The sequence below is a fragment of the Xenopus tropicalis genome, chromosome 4, assembly GCF_000004195.4.
Source record: "Xenopus tropicalis strain Nigerian chromosome 4, UCB_Xtro_10.0, whole genome shotgun sequence".
NCBI lineage: Eukaryota > Metazoa > Chordata > Amphibia > Anura > Pipidae > Xenopus > Xenopus tropicalis.
In genome coordinates, this window is record NC_030680.2 from 127,372,815 (window position 1) to 127,393,570 (window position 20,756).

Here is a 20,756-nt window from a genome sequence, read left to right on the forward strand (position 1 = left end):
ATAACCACCCCACTACATGTGATGTTGGACAGCTCTGACCTATCATACTACCTCCATTGTGTTTTTCTCCCCATTACTGAACTAGCGAGAACCTCTACCCCAGTTAAAAGAGGAGTAATCTTTCCGTTGGAGAGTTTTATAGAAGGTTTATATCCCCTTCACAGTACCTTTCACTTTGCCCTCTAATGTACCTGTAAAATATAGTTCAGTGTATGCACAGAACATTCTTTCCTTGCTTATGTCTATTTCTACATAGGTGGGAGCTGCTGCAGTGCTGGACTCAGCTTAGGTATTCCCCACAAGCTCTATTGCAGTCTGTAGAGAGAGCCTCAGCCCAGGCAGGTAATATAGCAACTTAGGCTCTTCAAAATGTAGTGAATAGTTTTGTGCCCACAGTAACCTGCAGCACAGCCTGTGTATGGGGTAAGTAAATGGAAAACAACCACCACTCACAGTCAGGGAGTTTCCTGCTATTGTTCTATTTTCCATTTAAGTCTAAGGCCATAGGACTGATTCTGGCCCTGCCGATAGGCCTAGAATCAGCCCCTACACTAGCATCAGCCTTTCCCAGCTGAAATGCATCCTGACCTATTTATAAGGACAAGTGCTGGAACTATGGTTGCCACCTGTATAAAATAAGTATACTGGCCTGGCTTGGGTGGCATGTTCACAAGGGGGTGGGCCATGACATCAAGTAGGCGGAGCTGTGATGTAGAGTAGCTGGGGTTGTGACGTTCAAGGGGCGGATTGTCACATTAAGTGTGTCATAAAGTAAGGAAGTGGCAGAAATTGTTAAGTATAGGAGCTAATACAGGAGAAAAGGGGAGGATCGGAGGCAGGCTGGGGGTGGAATAACTAGTTATTACAAATTTACTGGCAAGTAAATTGCCTGTAAATTTGTAATACCGGCCCTGGCCTTGACTGGCAACCCTAGGTGGAACAAAACAATGGGCTGCTCCAAAGCAGAATTTTATGGGACCCTATTCCACTCAGAATTTCTAAATAAATCCTTGATTTTTTATTGTCATCCCTTTGTGGGCCCCACTGCACTTCCTATAGCTTATCTTCTGACCCCTCTTCATTGGACTCCCCAATGCCTACAAAGGTCTCCTAGAAGCCATTTTCACACCTCAACATATCTTTCCTCAAACTATCTAGCCACTGTAGGCCATTGCCCCCACCTCGAGTGCTGGAAGGTGCTGAGTTAACAAGCTGCGATGGCGCAGAGTGAGTGGAACTGAGGCTAGAGGAGGAGGGGCTTGTGTAGGATGAAGATAATGCAGAAACATTAGTGATAGAGCCAGCATGTAGAGAGTGCGGGAGCAGCATCTGTAAGACAGCCAGAGAAAGTGACTCATAGACAATATACATTGACAGGGAATGCCAAAGACAGACAGAGCACAGGTAAGAACCCTTCTCCCACCCAGACCCCCTTTCCTTGTTACTTTGTTCAACACCCCCATATGTAACACTGTGCACTTGTCCTGTATCCTGTGAGCCTTGAATCTTCTCAAGGGCGAGACGTTCAGCTGCATAAGCCTCAGGTTAAATGTGTGTCTCTGTGCTCATTGCCTGAACCAACCAGAATATCTGAATCTTCAAATGACTGTAGGACCCCCACACCTCCTCACTTGCTGCCTGGCTAAGCACCAGTCTCACCCCATTCACCGACTGAGGGGCTGTATATGATCCAGCGGCTTTAGCTAGTCAATAGAGTTGGGTGGCAACAGGCCTGGGCTGGGAATCTGTGGGTTCTGGCAAATGCCAGAAGGGCTGCTGTAAGATGCAATAGACAGTCTATTGGGCCCGTTTGGGCATATGTGCACTTAAAATGCCAGGGCCTATTTTGAATCCCAGACCTGGTGGGGATTAAACCACATAAGAGAGTGAGAAAGTGCAGCCACTCAGACAGGAAGCAGTGGCAACCTTACAAGGTTACAAAAGGGGCCCCAAACTAATCAGTTCCTCTGAGAATTCAGGCACTGACTTTTAATTTTAATATGGACAACAACCGGCACTGTGCCGATATCTGTACGCAAGGCAGCGAATGGCAAAAACACACATGACTTTTTAAAAATGAACATTTAATTTCCCACTATCTACACAAAATGGTATCAGGTACTGTAAACAGAGTCAGTCTGTGCCCACTCACAATGATACACCTGATATAAATAATCCTTATTGAAGTGTTGGTTTGATTACTCTGGTGCTCTCCTAACATCCTGCAGCCTGTGTGCCTGATGGGCTTGTATAAATGGCTACTATGGGATTTAGGGGCTAATTATTAACACAGGTGCTAAATGGCCAATAGCAATGAATGAGCAATTCATTTTGATCAGTCTACTAAAAGTTAGAAAATTAAAGGAAAAATTGGATTGGCTGCTATAGGCAAAGTAAAAAAAAATCCAGTAATAATGATAACTTTTACATCTGGTCCAATAGAAAAAGTCTGAGTGCAGATAGGGCTGCACTGTGAAGCTTTTGGGTGCATTAAAGAGAGTGGAATCAGATACGAGCCCTCAAGTCTGAGGGACTCATTTATTAAAATAGGGGTAACTCATTACATTACCCCATTCAATGCTTAAGAAATTTCTACTGAATATGGTGCCTACTCTCTGGCTATGGTTCCCAGGGTGCTGCAGGATTATTTGATGATCTCCATAGTAGGTGTTTGGGGGATCCCATCTCTGTGACTAGCAAACTACTGCATCATTAAGTGGCATTACTGCTAGATGTGGGGCCAATTATTTTGGACATTGGTATAAAAAATATGCAACTGAGGTTCAAGGGGCCCCCGTACCTGCATGGAGTAGGGGTCCTCATTCTCACTGTCCCCAGCTGTGGGTGTTGTCCCCGTATCGCTGGATGCGTGTGATGAGAGAGAGGAGGAGGAATGTCGCACGGAGTTCAGAACAACCAGAGGACTAAGGGGCAAATAACAAACATTTATCATTTTACAGCCATACCTGTAATGTAACACGCTGACATACAGACACCTGTAATGTAACACGCTGACATACAGACACCTGTAATGTAACACGCTGACATACGGACACCTGTAATGTAACACGCTGACATACAGACACCTGTAATGTAACACGCTGACATACAGACACCTGTAATGTAACACGCTGACATACAGACACCTGTAATGTAACACACTGACATACAGACACCTGTAATGTAACACGCTGACATACAGACACCTGCAATGTAACACACTGACATACAGACACCTGTAATGTAACACGCTGACATACAGACACCTGCAATGTAACACGCTGACATACAGACACCTGTAATGTAACACACTGACATACAGACACCTGTAATGTAACACGCTGACATACGGACACCTGTAATGTAACACACTGACATACAGACACCTGTAATGTAACACACTGACATACAGACACCTGTAATGTAACACGCTGACATACAGACACCTGTAATGTAACACACTGACATACAGACACCTGTAATGTAACACGCTGACATACAGACACCTATAAGGTAACACACTGACATACAGACACCTGTAATGTAACACGCTGACATACAGACACCTGTAATGTAACACACTGACATACAGACACCTGTAATGTAACACACTGACATACAGACACCTGTAATGTAACACACTGACATACGGACACCTGTAATGTAACACGCTGACATACAGACACCTGTAATGTAACACGCTGACATACAGACACCTGTAATGTAACACGCTGACATACAGACACCTATAAGGTAACACGCTGACATACAGACACCTGTAATGTAACACGCTGACATACAGACACCTGTAATGTAACACGCTGACATACAGACACCTATAAGGTAACACGCTGACATACAGACACCTGTAATGTAACACGCTGACATACAGACACCTGTAATGTAACACGCTGACATACAGACACCTGTAATGTAACACGCTGACATACAGACACCTATAAGGTAACACGCTGACATACAGACACCTGTAATGTAACACGCTGACATACAGACACCTATAAGGTAACACGCTGACATACAGACACCTGTAATGTAACACGCTGACATACAGACACCTGTAATGTAACACGCTGACATACAGACACCTGTAATGTAACACACTGACATACAGACACCTATAAGGTAACACGCTGACATACAGACACCTGTAATGTAACACGCTGACATACAGACACCTGTAATGTAACACGCTGACATACAGACACCTATAAGGTAACACGCTGACATACAGACACCTGTAATGTAACACGCTGACATACAGACACCTGTAATGTAACACGCTGACATACAGACACCTATAAGGTAACACACTGACATACAGACACCTGTAATGTAACACACTGACATACAGACACCTGTAATGTAACACGCTGACATACAGACACCTGTAATGTAACACACTGACATACAGACACCTGTAATGTAACACGCTGACATACAGACACCTGTAATGTAATACGCTGACATACAGACACCTGTAATGTAACACACTGACATACAGACACCTGTAATGTAACACACTGACATACGGACACCTGTAATGGGATGCACCAAACACACACACTAAACCAAACATGGGACCCACACAGGTAAATGCATTGGATACCTATGCCTGTGTAATAGTCGCACACTGTCGGCGCTCATAGGTCCGTGTGCTAACAAGATGTTGCTACGAGAAAGGGGAGGGCAAGAGAGGTTCATCTTCTCCATTGTGGGAAACTCCTGGGGTGATACAAGAGACATATAAATATCAGGTGTGCAAGTCTGATTAACAGTATTTTATCAAAATAAAACATGAGGAGTTCACCAAATCTCAAAGCTTTACATCTGCAGTCTGCAGTGGGGAGTGGGGTTTGGGTGCTGGCAGGGAAATTGCCAGCAATCGCGTGAGCGGAGGGTGGGGGAAGAGTGGGAGTCGGCACTAACGAATCCTCCAGATTTGGCTGAATCACTGAATTTGAAACAGCCCCAAATTATTCCCTACAGATAATATGTATTTGCAACAGAGGCAAACGGCACTCCAACATGTTTTGTGGAGCCTAAAGCTTCATAAAAATTGGGCAGGAGCTGTTCTAAAACTTAACTAAAGAAACAAGGCAAATAGGGGCACCCACAGCCCTTTAGCAGGGAAGGTCTGTGCCCCCAAATATGCCCCAGTAGCCCCACATATTCTTTTCTGCTGATTCCCTGCACATGCTCTGTGCTGCTGGCACTTACCTGAGCTTAGGGGCCCACTCACAATATACTGTATATATAGAATATACATGTCACAATATAAGGCTGATTAGTAATTTATTCAGATTATTAGTACTTGATCAGAACCAGCACAATTAGCATCAGAATGTAATAATCAGCCCTGTAGCATCAGTTTATATGACAGAGGAACCTCATTTTGGCTTGATAATTTGTGATGACCCCTAAGCTTAGCTTTTCAACAGCTGCCCAGAGCCCACTGAGCATGTGCAGTGCCACTGACACTTCTAACAGAATCAAAGATGGGAAGCTCTTGTGACAACTTTGAAGGCCTGGAACACTACCGTTATAGAGACGCTGAAGCTGTAAGCTGGTGCAATAAGTTCAGTATATAAAATATGGTATTTCTAACCAAAAATATTTTTAGTTCTCATTTTTAACTTGCATTTACCTGGTACAGACTGGAACGCATAACCTGGAACTGATCCACCAGCTTCTTATGAAGGGGACGCATCTCAGGGTGCACACACCGCTCATGTACAGCCAGCCCCACACCAAGAACATGGACCTGGAACACGCAAGCCATTATGTATATGAAACACATGGAATTTTCTTCATTAATCACTGCCCTGAAGCTGCTTGTATGTTTTTGCAGTGTAGGAGGAAACATTTCAGTATAAAAATGAAACTGGGTAAAACAGACTGTGCAAAATAAAACATATTTCTAATATAATTAGTTAGGCAAAAATGTAATCTATAAAGGCTGGAGTGCGCAGATGTCTAACATAATAGCCAGAACACTATTCCTGCTTTCAGCTCTCTAACCTCTTAGCTAGTCAGTGACTTTAGGGGGGGGGGGGGGACATGGGACATAACTGTTCGCGGGTCAGATTCAAAAGCAAACTTACTGACCAGTACTGTCCTACATGCCCCCCCCCCCAAGTCACTGATTACTGACTGCTAACAGCTTAGAGAGCTGTAAAGGAGGAAGTAGTGTTCTGGTCATTATGTTAAACATCTGCCCATAAAGGTTGGAGCCTTTATAGATTACATTTTTGCCTAACTAACAATATTGAAAACAATGTTTAAATTGCGCAGTCTATCTATTTTACCCAGTTTAATTTTTACACTGAAAAGAAGTATAAAGAAAAACATCCTGCAGCCAATAAACTCCTCCCCCCATCCCTCCCTTGAGCCTCTAGCCCCAGTGTAGGTGCATAGTGCTAGCAAACATGAACTTGTTTAGGACAGCGCTATGGAATTATTATGGGCAATTCTTCACTTTTGGTAATATTTGCCGTTGCAGAAATGTGTTATTTTCCATGTTATTGTGTTTAAACATATACAGTTCCCCCATCACATCTGCCACGTGCATTTCCCTTTGGCTGTAACACAGTGAATCAGTATACACGGCTATGACTAGTGTACCTGCTCCTGCATCAGTTCCTTCAGCTGACTGATCTTCTCTGCATCCTCTGGGTGCTGGGTGATGTACTCTTTGTCAAAGAAGGCCTGCCAGATAGTGATCAGTGAGAATAAAGCGAAGGAGAAGAGAATAGAGAAAGATAATAGGTGAATAGGAAGCAGGAGTGGGATAAATCTCCCAGAACACACCTTGTTTCCATCAGCTGATGTCACTGTGGGTTCAGGGTACGGGATTATAAAAACATTTGTTTTGTCCACAAGGAAGGCCAAAGCCCCACAGTCTGGGAAATGCTATCACCCAGCATGTATTTGTTCACATTACCTGCCCATGAACAGTAGGTATAGGTGTATAGAGGTATAGGTGTATAGAGGTATAGGTGTATAGAGGTATAGGTGTATAGAGGTATAGGTGTATAGAGGTATAGGTGTATAGAGGTATAGGTGTATAGAGGTATAGGTGTCTGGGCACTACAACCCTGGGACTGACTCGAGTGTAGCAATTCTACCCTAGGCTGCTAGATCAGGTCCAGTCCTATGACGACAGACACTACAATAGTCTGATGGAGACTTCCTACAATTCTATTGCTTTTGATACTTTCTATTATCTTTCTGTTTAGACCCACTTGTATTCATATTGCAGTTTCTCATTCAAACCACTGCCTGGTTGCAGGGTAATGTGGACCCTAGCAACCTTATAGCAGCTGAAATTCAAAAAGCCAAATAATTAAAAAAACACAAATTAAAAATTGAAGACCAGTTGCAAATTCTTTCAGAATAGCACTCTCTACAGCATATTAAAAGTTAATTTCATTTAAAGGTGAACAACCCTTAAATAACTTAATGTAATATTGTTCAGGGTTCTTTTGTAAGAACTTTTTTGCAATTGACATTAAAGAATTTTTTTTTAGTTTCAGAGAAATTTAAGTTTATATTATCTGTCAGTTTGTGTAACTGTACAGTCGAAGGCAGAAAGCTATAGCAGAGAAGTGTTCAGTTGTGTCAACAATACTGCATGATATGGTTATGATTTATTGATGATGTGTTCGCAATTGGACCCTACAAGCCTTTTGTAACAAAATAAATTCAGCATTATCCCGTATAACTTTTCCATTGCAGATTGATGATTATACAGGTATCGGACCCCTTATCCAAAAACCCGTTATCCAGAAAGCTCCGAATTACGGAAAGCCCGTCTCCCATAGACTCCATTATAATCAAATAATTCAGAATTTTAAAACTGATTTCCTTTTTCTATGTAGAAATAAAATGGTACCTTGGAATTGATCCCAACTAAGAAATAAATAATCCTTATTGGATGCAAAACAATCCTATTGGGTTTAATTAATGTTTTATTGATTTTTTAGCAGACTTAAGGTGTTGAGATCCAAATTACGGAAAGACCCCTTATCCGGAATACCCTTGGTCCCGAGCATTCTGGATAATGGGTCAACAATGTTGTTCTGGATAATGGGTCAACAATGTTGTTTCTTGATACCACAGTACTGAAGGCAATATCTTTGCAAAACTGCAATACAACTCTTATCATTTTAACATTCACTTATTTGAAAGGTTTACTTATCCTTTAATGATCCTAAACCTCTTTCTAAAAATATTTTGGAAAACGTGTGACCTACAAAGAATCCATCCCTAATAAACTCTGGGGCCAGGGAGAAATCATTAAACAAAGGCTGCGCTTCCCAGTCTCCCAATGCTTTCATTTCCCCACAACCCGGTACCCCTATTTCTGTTTCTCACCTCCTGGTAGCGGGTGATTCCCCCATTCACGGCAGCGTCTATGACGCCATTGAGACACATGCTGAGCAAGTTGATGTTGCCGTGTAGGTTATGGTGCTGATACTGAGTGATGAGGGCTCGGAGCTCTTGAGTCTTGTTACCCAGAACCTGCAGAGCATTCTCAAGCGGGCTGACCTCCACCTGGTAATAAACCATACAAATACAGATTTCAGAATAAAATCTGGCCTGCAGTTTATCACATCAATGGAACATTTAGTATGAATGCATCTAGGCAGTATAAGGCGACCCTTCCATCATTTAAGGTCTCCTATTTCAAGTAATATATACATGTAAACTTCCATTGCACTATGGTTCCCTATGCAGGTTTTCATTTATAAAGCTCGTCATTTGCACTAACTGTTCTGTTACAAACACCACAGGCAAGCTCTTCCCATCATATAAACCTTACCAGCTCTCTCTTCTGCACCTCGAACCAACATGAGATCCCGGGAAGACTGTGAGATAGTGTAAGAGTGCTGCGCTCTATCCATAGACTCTACAAGGCAACAAAACAATAGGGAGTCTATTTGCAATTGTACTAAAATTTTATTATTCTACCATCTTGCCTTACTACAACTGTATTCCCACAGCCATTGTGTTTTTATGAATGCTATTACACTACTTCTAATATAGGCACCATCTCTCCCTACTATACCTGCTATCCCACAGCCACAGTCCCTTCCCAGAGGCTATAATCCCCCCACTGCTACTATAGGCACCATCTCTCCCTACTATACCTGCTATCCCACAGCCCCAGTCCCTTCCCAGAGGCTATTATCCCACTGCTACGATAGGCACCATCTCTCCCTACTATACCTGCTATCCCACAGCCCCAGTCCCTTCCCAGAGGCTATTATCCCACTGCTACGATAGGCACCATCTCTCCCTACTATACCTGCTATCCCACAGCCACAGTCCCTTCCCAGAGGCTATTATCCCCCCACTGCTACTATAGGCACCATCTCTCCCTACTATACCTGCTATCCCACAGCCACAGTCCCTTCCCAGAGGCTATTATCCCCCCACTGCTACTATAGGCACCATCTCTCCCTACTATACCTGCTATCCCACAGCCACAGTCCCTTCCCAGAGGCTATTATCCCACTGCTACTATAGGCACCATCTCTCCCTACTATACCTGCTATCCCACAGCCACAGTCCCTTCCCAGAGACTATTATCCCCCCCACTGCTACTATAGGCACCATCTCTCCCTACTATACCTGCTATCCCACAGCCACAGTCCCTTCCCAGAGGCTATTATCCCACTGCTACTATAGGCACCATCTCTCCCTACTATACCTGCTATCCCACAGCCCCAGTCCCTTCCCAGAGGCTATTATCCCACTGCTACTATAGGCACCATCTCTCCCTACTATACCTGCTATCCCACAGCCACAGTCCCTTCCCAGAGGCTATTATCCCCCCACTGCTACTATAGGCACCAACTCTCCCTACTATACCTGCTATCCCACAGCCACAGTCCCTTCCCAGAGGCTATTATCCCCCCACTGCTACTATAGGCACCAACTCTCCCTACTATACCTGCTATCCCACAGCCACAGTCCCTTCCCAGAGGCTATTATCCCACTGCTACTATAGGCACCATCTCTCCCTACTATCCCACAGCCCCAGTCCCTTCCCAGAGGCTATTATCCCACTGCTACTATAGGCACCATCTCTCCCTACTATACCTGCTATCCCACAGACACAGTCCCTTCCCAGATGCTATTATCCCCCCACTGCTACTATAGGCACCATCTCTCCCTACTATACCTGCTATCCCACAGCCACAGTCCCTGTCCAGAGGTTATTATCCCCCCACTGCTACTATAGACACCATCTCTCCCTACTATACCTGCTATCCCACAGCCACAGTCCCTTCCCAGAGGCTATTATCCCCCCACTGCTACTATAGGCACCATCTCTCCCTACTATACCTGCTATCCCACAGCCCCAGTCCCTTTCCAGAGGCTATCATCCCCACTACTACTATAGGCACCATCTCTCCCTACTATACCTGCTATCCCACAGCCCCAGTCCCTTCCCAGAGGCTATTATCCCCACTGCTACTATAGGCACCATCTCTCCCTACTATACCTGCTATCCCACAGCCACAGTCCCTTCCCAGAGGCTATTATCCCCCCACTGCTACTATAGGCCCTTGGCCTCTGACCTTAAACTCGTTGTCTTTGTCCCGTGTTCCTCTGTGAAACGGTCGGTCATACCGAAACCTCCGGACATTGTTCACTCGATAGAAGCTCTTTATTCTATCTGGAACCTGATCCATTTGCAAAATGTTTGGGGTGTCTGGGAGAGGAGTCACTGCATAAATCTGCAGATCTGGGGGAAAGGGTCATGGAGCAAACAGAGTAATAATAAAGACAGAACATTGGCCTATTTGCTCCATACACAAAGAATTCATACACTCATTTACCTCTTCTGCTTTGCTTTCATCTAGTTTTGTGCCCTACCTTTCATGTAGTCATGTACTGTTCACTATTTTCTTTCAATCATCAGCCCTTCATTGCTTTCATTCATTCATATCCCCTCCATGGTGTAATATGCCCAACCTTTACTTTCATGCACTCATGTACCTTTAATTGTATCCAGTAACCTTCTGTTCACTGTGTAGTCTGTCTTGGGTTAATACTTAGCACGGATCAATGCAATGGGGACACACACCATGGTCTAATGCTGTTGTAACCAGGAATACACTGAATCCAGGATTTGGGTCGGGATTCAGCAAAGATTTTTCCTTTTTCAGCATGATTCGTCTTAATCTAAGCGTTTAGCGAAACCGAATCCTTAAAACCACATGACAAAATAATGTATTCAGTGCATCCCTAGTTCTAACCTTATTGGAAATATCTGGACTTATACTGGACTTACATTCATTTATGTTTGTATAAATATTCAGCATATATATACTGGCAGATGTTATTTTGCACAGGATGTCTTACTAATCTATGTGCTTTCAGCGGTCAAGTGCTTATTGGTCTTATTGGCCAAGAAAGGGTAATCAAAAGTATTTATTGATTCCTAAATCAATATCTGACCAATGCAATGTCCCTTAAAAACCTAATGGCCTATTAAGCAAAGCTGCTAAAGTCCCCACAGTGCAGGATACACTGAGCATCACTCTGCAGAATGGTGTCGTCGGGATGGTTAAGATGTTGCATTGCAATCGCCTGGGGGAACTCGCTGAGCATCCTTTGCTGGAACGCCTCCAGACGCTCGTAGTCATGCCCCCTGCACACAAATTCCTTGTTCTGCAGAGAAAATGAGCAGTTCAGGATGTACAAGGGCTGCTGGTTTAACCACAGACGGAAGGGGGTCACTAATGGAAAAGACTGTGCGGATTGGGTTTAGTGGGACAATGATTCTTGCAGGTTAGGACAAAGGCTGCTAGGCTTAAGGTGATCAAAGGAAAACTATGAGCACAACCTGGCCCAATGGATCCTTTCTACCCCTCTATGTATTTCCCCTCTGCACAGTGATCTCTATGCCCAATGTACAATGTAAAAATAATGTGATTTTTCCCTGCCTATTAGCTAAAGGTAACAGTAAGCTGACTCTAAATCTTTAGATAAAGTTATTGCTCAGCTGATCCTGAAATTTATGACAGTGTCCCTAAGTATATCTGGGCCTATCTGAGATTCGAAATCTTAATAATGCTTTTATAATAATGCGTTTTAATGCTTACCTAAAGGTATCAATGATCCTAGCCCAAATCTTTATAGCCTGCCCCTATAAATTCAGCAGTTAACTTAATTCTAACTCACTATCCCCCTTCTCTCTGCACAGAGAATCAATGAGAGGATTCATAGGCTGCTTTAGAGCAGTGATCTCTTAATAATAATGTTTTTTAATTTTTTTATTGGAGGCAGAAAAAAACCCTATAGGGCTCATTTAGGACCAGAAATCCCAGAAATCCTGCACAGAAAATGTTCAGTGCAGTTGTGTCCAATTCACTTAACAGTGCAAGTGCAGTTGTGCACGTTAGACACAACTCCTCCTCGGGGCCACAATTCCAATAGAATTATAAGGGAAAATGCTGCATTCTGGGAAAAAACACATGGTGACCTGTGTCATAAATTGCACTTTGCACTCTGCACTTGTCTTAAATGACCAATATATCTCATTTGTACAGTACCAGTCTCATGAATTATACTGTGCTATTAATGTACCGATATTCTACTAGGACTGGTATACATCCACTGTATGACAAAGGTACTAAGTCCTGCATTCTTAATGTATGGATCCAAAAAATGGGTCCCATGCTATTTTTTTGGTGAATCACCATAGTCAAACCAAAGTCAACAGATGGATCAAGCCCAGTCCAGTCTGTTGACTAAGTCAGAGTAATCATATATTAAACTGGGGAATCCAACACTTTCCTGACTGTTATGAGAACGGAAACATTTATCAAGTGAGATATCTGTGACTGCTATAAGCTGCACTGAGTACTAAAACCTCAGGTTGCGTCATTCACATATAAAGATTGAAGATTTAGATAAATCTTTACCAAATAGTGTGAAAAATGTATTGTGAAATTTAAATTTACCTTTCAAAAAAGTACCCAACTTTACGGTCCACTTTATGCGGTGGCATAATAGAATTTACTTAAGTCTCACAGCTGACATTTTCTGTGACCTCCATGTAACCAATGTTAATAGGTTCATGGGTGGCGGAACTGATGATATAAGACACAAACTGAGGGTATGGAGGGCGCAGGCCTTGGGGAACAGGATAAGAGGTACTTTGTGGGAGGCAAACAAAGGGAATAGTAGGAATTCCATGTAGTTGAGGGAGATACTGAGCAAGCAAGACATGTGAGGTACCCAACATACGGCAGGAAAGGCTCACAAATGCTCTCACCCTCAGGAAGAAAGGAAACTTCTTTCCATAAAATCCTACTCGGAAAAACTCAGGTTCCAGCCGCTGTTGGTCCATAATGTGATCATAATAAGAGGCCTCCATTTTCTGCATCAAAAGGAGGAGACAAGAGGAGTCGGAAATGGAAAAGAAGTTGCAGAGAAAGTGGTGCAGAATAGATTGAAGGGTCCAGATTTATATATTATTTACAAAATCACTTCAACCCTTTATAATCACAGTAAATTATATACTGTATATATATTTCATTAAGATGTTACAGTCTGATGTTAAACTTGCCTAAATATGTTAAGTTCAGGGGGCCATAGTTGTACAGAACATATTCCCTCTGAACAGGCTATGACCAAACTCAAGGGGTGCTAATAGAATACTTAAACATAAACCAGGAAAGTACATGGTAGAAACTGGCAAAGCCACAGACATCTTTACAATAGACAAGGAACTCTTGCATTAAGAATCTTATTATAACGGGAAATTGTTTGATGTAATGGGCCACTGTACATTGCTGCCTATACAAAATAGTTTGTTCATGGACCTATGGGTTGCTTCTAACAATGGAGTGGGGCTTGAAACTCTGCTTGGTAAGTAATTCAGGAAAGCATAATCAGTACATAGGGCACGAGGGGAGGAAGAGAAGAGGCTGCTTAGGGACATGCACACTAAAATAATAATGCAAACAGAAAAAGAGAGCATTAGAATGGAAGTAGTGAAGGGTACCACAAACCTTTGGCCCTCCAGATATAATAGAAATACAACCCCAATGTATCCTATACAGCCTCCAGCTGCTGGTGGGATAGGACTTGTAGTTCCATAGGATCTGGAGGGCAGCAAGTTGCCTATGTCTTGTTTAAAGAGAAAGAGGAGCAGCAAAGCGAATGTACAAGCTAAGCAGGCATTATAAAGCATATAGAGAATACAGAAAGTGCAACAGGGGAGAAGCAGAGCAGCACATATATCTTTATTGTATAGAGCCTTCAATATACATTTAAGGGATTTACAGGCACAGTTAACAGAAAAATAAAAAGAGGTATGTCAGAGAATATATATTATACATTATATCAAGAAGTGAAATTTACTGGTAAAGGCTTCATTATTAGGCATCCTTGCCCCAAAGAGCTTACAATCTTAGGAGATAATCAACAGATCAGATGGGGGTCTTGATAAATTTCCCACAACCCAAAAACCCGCTCTCAACAACCCTACGGACTTTATACCACATTTACTCCCCCCAGAACAAGCTCCACCTCAGCCTCCTCCTTGCTCTGCATATGCCATCGTTTTATTCCTCATGGAATGTGTGGTCAACCAACACCCCTAAACCTCTCAGTATGAGAAAACATTTAGTTCCACAGGGAAAATACGTTGTGCCCACTCAGCTTTCTCCAGTTACTGCGCTTTAAACGTTATTAGGGTCAGACTGGGCCAGCGGGGGGATAGGGGCCCTGGGTCGGTAGCCTCGGTCTGACCCTGACTGTTATATTTATATTACTGCATGACTGAGTCTTATGAGTGAAGAGAGAACATAAAAGCCTTGGGGGAAGGCCTTTGGAGAGTGTAGTGGCGTAACTAGATTTTTCTGGGCAAGTTTAGGGCCACCCTAAACTTTTGGAATACTATGTTTTTCCTAAACATATATTGAACTGCTTATCAATCAGTGCCTTACTGGGCCCCCTATACCTCCTGGTATAGAGGCAGAGTCTGCTACCTCTATAGTTTTTGCTATAGTTGTTGGATAGAAGGTTTCCCTCAGGCAAGTGAAGAAGGTGTGCTGGGCTACCGTACAAATAACACTTAAGATGGTACAGGCAGTGTTGTGAGAGCAAAGAATGCCGCAAACATGCAGAAAGCATCAGCAGGACAATAAGCATAGAGAGAGAGAGCAGAGCGAGGGGAACAGGCACAGTGCAACCAGGCCTCACCAGGATCCAGCTCAGGCTTTGGTAATCATACAGTTTCTCATACTGAGCAGCAAGTTCTCTGCAGAGAGGAATCCCGAACTCCCAGCACTAAAAAGAAGAAGCCAACGGAGAAACAGAGGATGGTGTAAACATTAATAAATGTACATTTATAAAGTTGTGTGTACAATTAGAATTGAAGTTGTGTAAGAATTCGGTCCTTTGTGCAATCTGCATTCAAAACCTTGTAGAAAGCAGCTTGCATGGGCACAAGGTAGCCCTGTACTCAATCTATGGATTGTGGCAAATGCCAGAGGGGCTGTTGTAAGATGCGATAGACAGTCACTATTTAATGGGCTGGTCGATCATCATTTGTCAATCATCAATGATGATCAAAGTTAGGGGTTGTGGCAGTGGAACCTACATCCATCCCTCCAGCCTAATATATGGAGTGCTGCAAATAGATGCTAATACTAAGGCAATTCTCCCATATGTAATAAAGGGCACTAAGTTAGCCCAGGAGCAGTAACCAGTGGCAACCAATACGATGTTTGCTTTTAAACAGGTGATCAGTAAATGCTTCCTGCTGATTGGTTGCTATGGTTTACTGCTCTTGCAATGCAATGCGCAATGTGTTGCACCTACAGGTGTAGGCAAGAAATGCTACAGGGGCAAGGTGCAAAATACTGGTGTACCTTGCCCTACTACTAAATGACATTATAAGCTCACTGTTTAGAACTGGGTAAAAGCAGCATTCTCATTCAGCATTATACAGTGTCAGAGTTATGGGTCAATAAATCCTTATACAGCGTCAGACCTTTATAGGCAACAGGAACAATTTCAGTCGTTGGAAATCTAAAAAACACAAACCCAGATCTGTCCTTTTGCTACTGAGCTCACCTTGCCCTTATTGAAGTAATGGATGATTTTGCGGCTCAGACCCTCTTTCCGCTGCCACTCACTCTGAGCAGGGTAATGGAGAAACTCCCTTAGGGGGCGCTCTTCCCATTGCAGTAATTCCCAGTAAAGGAGCAAGGTGAATGCTGCCTCTGGGAATACAGAATGAAAGGGAATTTAAAATAAAGGATGAGGGGAGAGAGAGATTCACGAAAATGATTAAAAACCAAAAGAAAGAAAGAAAGAGAAAGGGTAAGAATGTTATTCTAGTAGAGAGATGCTGGGCCCATTTACCTATGCTGACCCTCATTATTTATTGTTTATTATTTATTTATGAGTATTTATTGTCATATCTGTTCCCTCCCTATTAGTGTCTGTAGCCATCTGCAGTGCATTTCATATGTCTTAGTCTAGTGTAAGACTCTCTGCCACACACAGAGTCACCACAAGTTCATTTTCTCTGGGTTGTTTCTCATTAAAAACAAAGAAGGTGAAATTCACTTATTTGCTAGTGAATACAGTTGCTTACCTTTTTTCCTCTTAGTATCCTGAATTCTAGCAAAAGGGTTATTTTTCTTCCATATTTTACTTCCATTGATTTATGCTGTTTGGCCAGTAGATGGCAGACTCTGCTTATTATGGCCTCTATAAAGGTTTCATACACTCATACAGCCCTATGGTTGTACAGGGTTATTACTCTAAGGAACAGGATAGCTGTCCAACTATCTGGCATGTATTATTCACTTGTATTTGCCATTCAGGTGCAAGTTGCTTTGCACAGTGGGAAAAAAGCCAAAAGTTTATAGAGCATGTAAACTTACTCAGGGTAAGCACTTTTACAAATTATATTTATTTTTTCTATTTTTCATAGACTTTTCTGTTTTTCTATTAGCAGTTTTGGACTGCTAATGCCAGGCTTTCAGCTCAGCAGCTGTCTTTAGAAGTCAGTGTATCAGCAACTCTGTCGATGAACCCTACAAATGCTGAAACTCTGAAAGACAGCTGCTGAGCTGAATGCATAGTATTATCAGTCTCAAGACTCAAAAACACTGAAAATAGAAATCATTGTAAATTGCAAAAGCGCTCAAAGAAGCACCCTGAGCAAATTTACATCAATTCAATTTCTGAGATCCCCTTGAAAACACAGTTCTGGGGGCAGTAATTGTATGTGATAATGGCACACTAGCTGCCTGTAAGTGCTAATTTAGCTATACACATATAATATATCTCCATGTAACTCTCTATCTGCCTGTAAGTGCATGTCTAGTTGTTCACATACAATACATCCCAGTATATCTCTCTGCCTATGTGCATGTCTAGCTGTACACATACTGTATATCTCAGTGTAAAGGCATGCATAATTGTATAATTCTAGTACATCTCTGTGTATCTCTGCCTGTAAGGACGTGCCTAGCTGTTACTATACAGTACATACCTGTGTAGCTTTCTGCCTGAAGGTGCAAGTCACAGAGCTTATGGATGTATCTGATGAACATTTCTTCTTTATTTATTTCTGATTTATAGAAATTCTGTTAAAATGGAAAAGAGGCAAATACATTTCCTCCATATACACACATATCCAATACCACCCATATAAACAGATTTATTCCTTTTCTTTACCATCAGATTGACGGTGCATCCCAGCTTCTTGTTTTCAGGCTCCTCACCTTTCATACAGTCCCTATAATAAAAAACAAGCAGCCAGCTTATTATCTTCAAACACCATACCCTCTTTGTTTTTTTTGCCATACTCCATGGTTGACCTTATACTTTATTTTTTTCCCTGGCTTTTGTTATGCTGTAAACCTGCAGGCACCTGAGCCACATGTACTTTGCTTCTGTTACTCTGTCCTAAAAGTGCAGAGATAACTACTGAATTATGGGGTCTTGAGGAGACCACTACGCATAAACAGTAAGATCTGGGGACAGAAGCTTTAGGGTTCTGCAACTGGACATTTGGGTAGGGACCATAGTTATTTTTTAATAAGCAGACAGGGCCAAACACAAGGGCCCTGCAAGGTCTCTTCTGCATGTGCTCCAGCGGAGAAATGAGGTAAACTCACTATACCCCATGGTGTAGGAATTGATAAAGGGGTGTAAATTCTTTATCAGATCCCCAGGTGCTCTAGTTAACCACTGTATACCACCAAGCTACCGTTTCCATTCCAAATTAAGACACAGGGCCCAGGGCAATGTCAGATATGCTGCTGCACTGAGAAGCGGTGCAAATAAGGTAAATGTACCAAACGCTCAGTCTCAGGCGGCGCATTATTAAGATTCCAGAAGTTTGTGTATATTTGAGCTGATTCTGTCTTAGCTTTATTCCACTCAAATAGGAAAAAAAAAGTCATTAGCTTAATGGGAACCATGGGGTGCATGGCATTTGCAGCCTTCCAATGCAATTTGTACTGTGCACCGACCTTAACTGCCTAATAAGCACGTAGTTAGGCCATCTAAATTGTTAGCTGGGGAGTGCATAAAGGCTCACAGCGTTAAAGTGTATTGGCTCCAGAATTCTTGGTAAATGCAGCTAAAAAGCAACCAAAAAGAAAATCATTTGAAATGCTTAATGGCTATAAAAAGCCTGCTGGTATTCACAGATCTACACTCTCTCCAGTGGGCTGTAAGATCTCATAAGCCAGCCAGACTTGAGAACTGTTTGTTCTTATCAACGTTCACTTGCGTTGAGTCCAATTTCGCCGTAATGGGAAGTGTTACCTGTAGTCAAGCAGTCTTTCCATCAAACGCGTTACCGATGTAACAAACGAGGCACCCGGCTCTCTCCACGTCTCCTGTTCAATCTTCTCCAGCAGGCTGAGGTTAAAGGCCACAATGAGAACGCTTATACATAAGACTGGCAGCCCCATTCACCTTATAAGTCAGAATATGGAAGCTGCAAGCCGCAATAACTAAGGAAGGAACCGGAAGGGATAGCCAGAAAGAGGGCGAATACTAGCAGGCAGGGAAAGGGTTACTATACAAGAGAAAGGACAGGGGGAAGCCAAAACCATTTCACCAACAGTGCAACTTTGTGTAAGGCATTGTGGGAACCTGTGGCTTATTTATGAACAGAGCACAAAGTGCCCACTATTACCATTTAGTATTGATATGATAATATTACTATTACTATGTTGGGTCATTTACCTCACTTATCAAATCCATCCAGACAATACGCCCTGGCATTTTAATAACAGTGAGACCCATGGAGGCCCAATAAAAAGTGACTCCCTAGTGACATTTTTCCAGGATATACTGATTGCTAGGCCGTACAGATTGCCAGGATATACTGATTGCTAGGCCGTACAGATTGCCAGGATATACTGATTGCTAGGCCGTACAGATTGCCAGGATATACGGATATGATGGTAACATAAGTGTGCGGATAAACACAACATTGCATTAGGACAGCGCTTCAGGCCTGGGACATTGCTTGTTGCTTACAGGTATTCCCACGGCAGATCACCTGCTGCCCAGTGTAAGTACAGGGAATGCTGTAATTGCCTCTTTCCATATGGCACGAATTAGTTACACGGGTCAGAGCATGGTGCCCAATTAGCTTGTCGTTAGTTCAATATTTGCTACTTAATTTAGAGCTTCTTACTGAAACAAGTGTCCTTGGCACGCAGAAGATGTGACTGTTTGCTTTCTAGATCCGCAGCTTGCTTAGCTTCAGGTAACAGCTGTAGCTTTGTATAATTTACAAGGGCAAGTAGAAAAATGGGTGTCTTTATAGCACATGCCCCAAGCTACCTGCTAGCAACAAAGCACTCCTACTCTGAACTGAAGGATATTCAGTAACATTTATAGAATATCAGCCAGTATAATCAGCCTTAGGCTACTGGCACATGTGTATTTTACATGGCTCTGCCCTCTGACAGTTTCTTTCTCATTCCTCTGGATTGGGATTGTGTTGTCTTTGGCAAACGCTTGTGCAGGTAAGGCAGGGTAACACTGTAGGACTTGCACAGCGCATTTCACAGTTAGGCGTATAACTGTCAGTGCACACAGGAGGGCTCATTTACAAACATAGGTGCTAATTTGCACAACTGCAGTAGAAACCAATCAGAAAGTAGTTTTGAACATTCTACTACAATAAAAACAAAGACCTAATTGGTTGCTACTGACAACTGTACTAATGCAATTTAGCATAAATTTTGTGTTTTAATCATTGGGTTCTACTTGAGAAGGTTGCAGAGTCAGGCCAGCCCGCTTGCACCCCCACTGTTGCAGCCACCCCCCTTCTCATGATGCTACTCGCTTACTTACATCGCTTTCTGCTTGTCTGTCTGCCAATTGTAACTTCATACCCCACTACTGCTTGCTATGCATCTGCCTTTGTCTAGTTCTGGCCTCAGAGGGTTGTGATGATCCAGCCCTTCTGTGTCTTTAGCTTTATGCTGGAAGCTTAAGCTTTTGGTACATATCTTAAGGCTCCTTTACTATATCAGTGCAAAATGAAATGTATTTAGGCAAATGAATAGGTTTAGTTTAACTACAATGCAGGGCTTTTTCCCACAGTATCAGTGTAATACTGTCCTCATTGGCCAGTCATTTGCAAGATATGGTGCTGGTCAATTTTTGTGTGTCTATACACATTGGTGCTACAGTAAAGTTTTATAGAGCATGTGTACCAGGTG

At 42.7% G+C, this 20,756-nt stretch overlaps 1 protein-coding gene across 4 annotated transcripts in view; it reads right to left on the minus strand.

The window, feature by feature from the left end:
* The window catches only part of dock3 (dedicator of cytokinesis 3), a 158,700-nt gene that overhangs the window by 6,212 nt on the left and 131,732 nt on the right, over positions 1–20,756 (minus strand). For 3 of the 4 annotated variants that reach the window (XM_031901130.1, XM_031901129.1, XM_031901132.1), the window contains 15 exons: positions 18,838–18,933; positions 17,740–17,800; positions 17,555–17,648; positions 16,123–16,271; positions 15,247–15,333; positions 13,313–13,417; positions 11,562–11,703; positions 10,608–10,774; positions 8,843–8,929; positions 8,395–8,574; positions 6,643–6,726; positions 5,666–5,782; positions 4,628–4,743; positions 2,801–2,924; positions 1,182–1,329 (listed from right to left, as the gene is read on the minus strand). In XM_031901130.1, coding sequence (XP_031756990.1) covers positions 1,182–1,329; positions 2,801–2,924; positions 4,628–4,743; positions 5,666–5,782; positions 6,643–6,726; positions 8,395–8,574; positions 8,843–8,929; positions 10,608–10,774; positions 11,562–11,703; positions 13,313–13,417; positions 15,247–15,333; positions 16,123–16,271; positions 17,555–17,648; positions 17,740–17,800; positions 18,838–18,933 — 1,757 coding nt within the window. The remainder of the gene's footprint in view (positions 1–1,181; positions 1,330–2,800; positions 2,925–4,627; positions 4,744–5,665; positions 5,783–6,642; positions 6,727–8,394; positions 8,575–8,842; positions 8,930–10,607; positions 10,775–11,561; positions 11,704–13,312; positions 13,418–15,246; positions 15,334–16,122; positions 16,272–17,554; positions 17,649–17,739; positions 17,801–18,837; positions 18,934–20,756) is intronic. The other variant, XM_031901131.1, reaches the window with a different exon arrangement.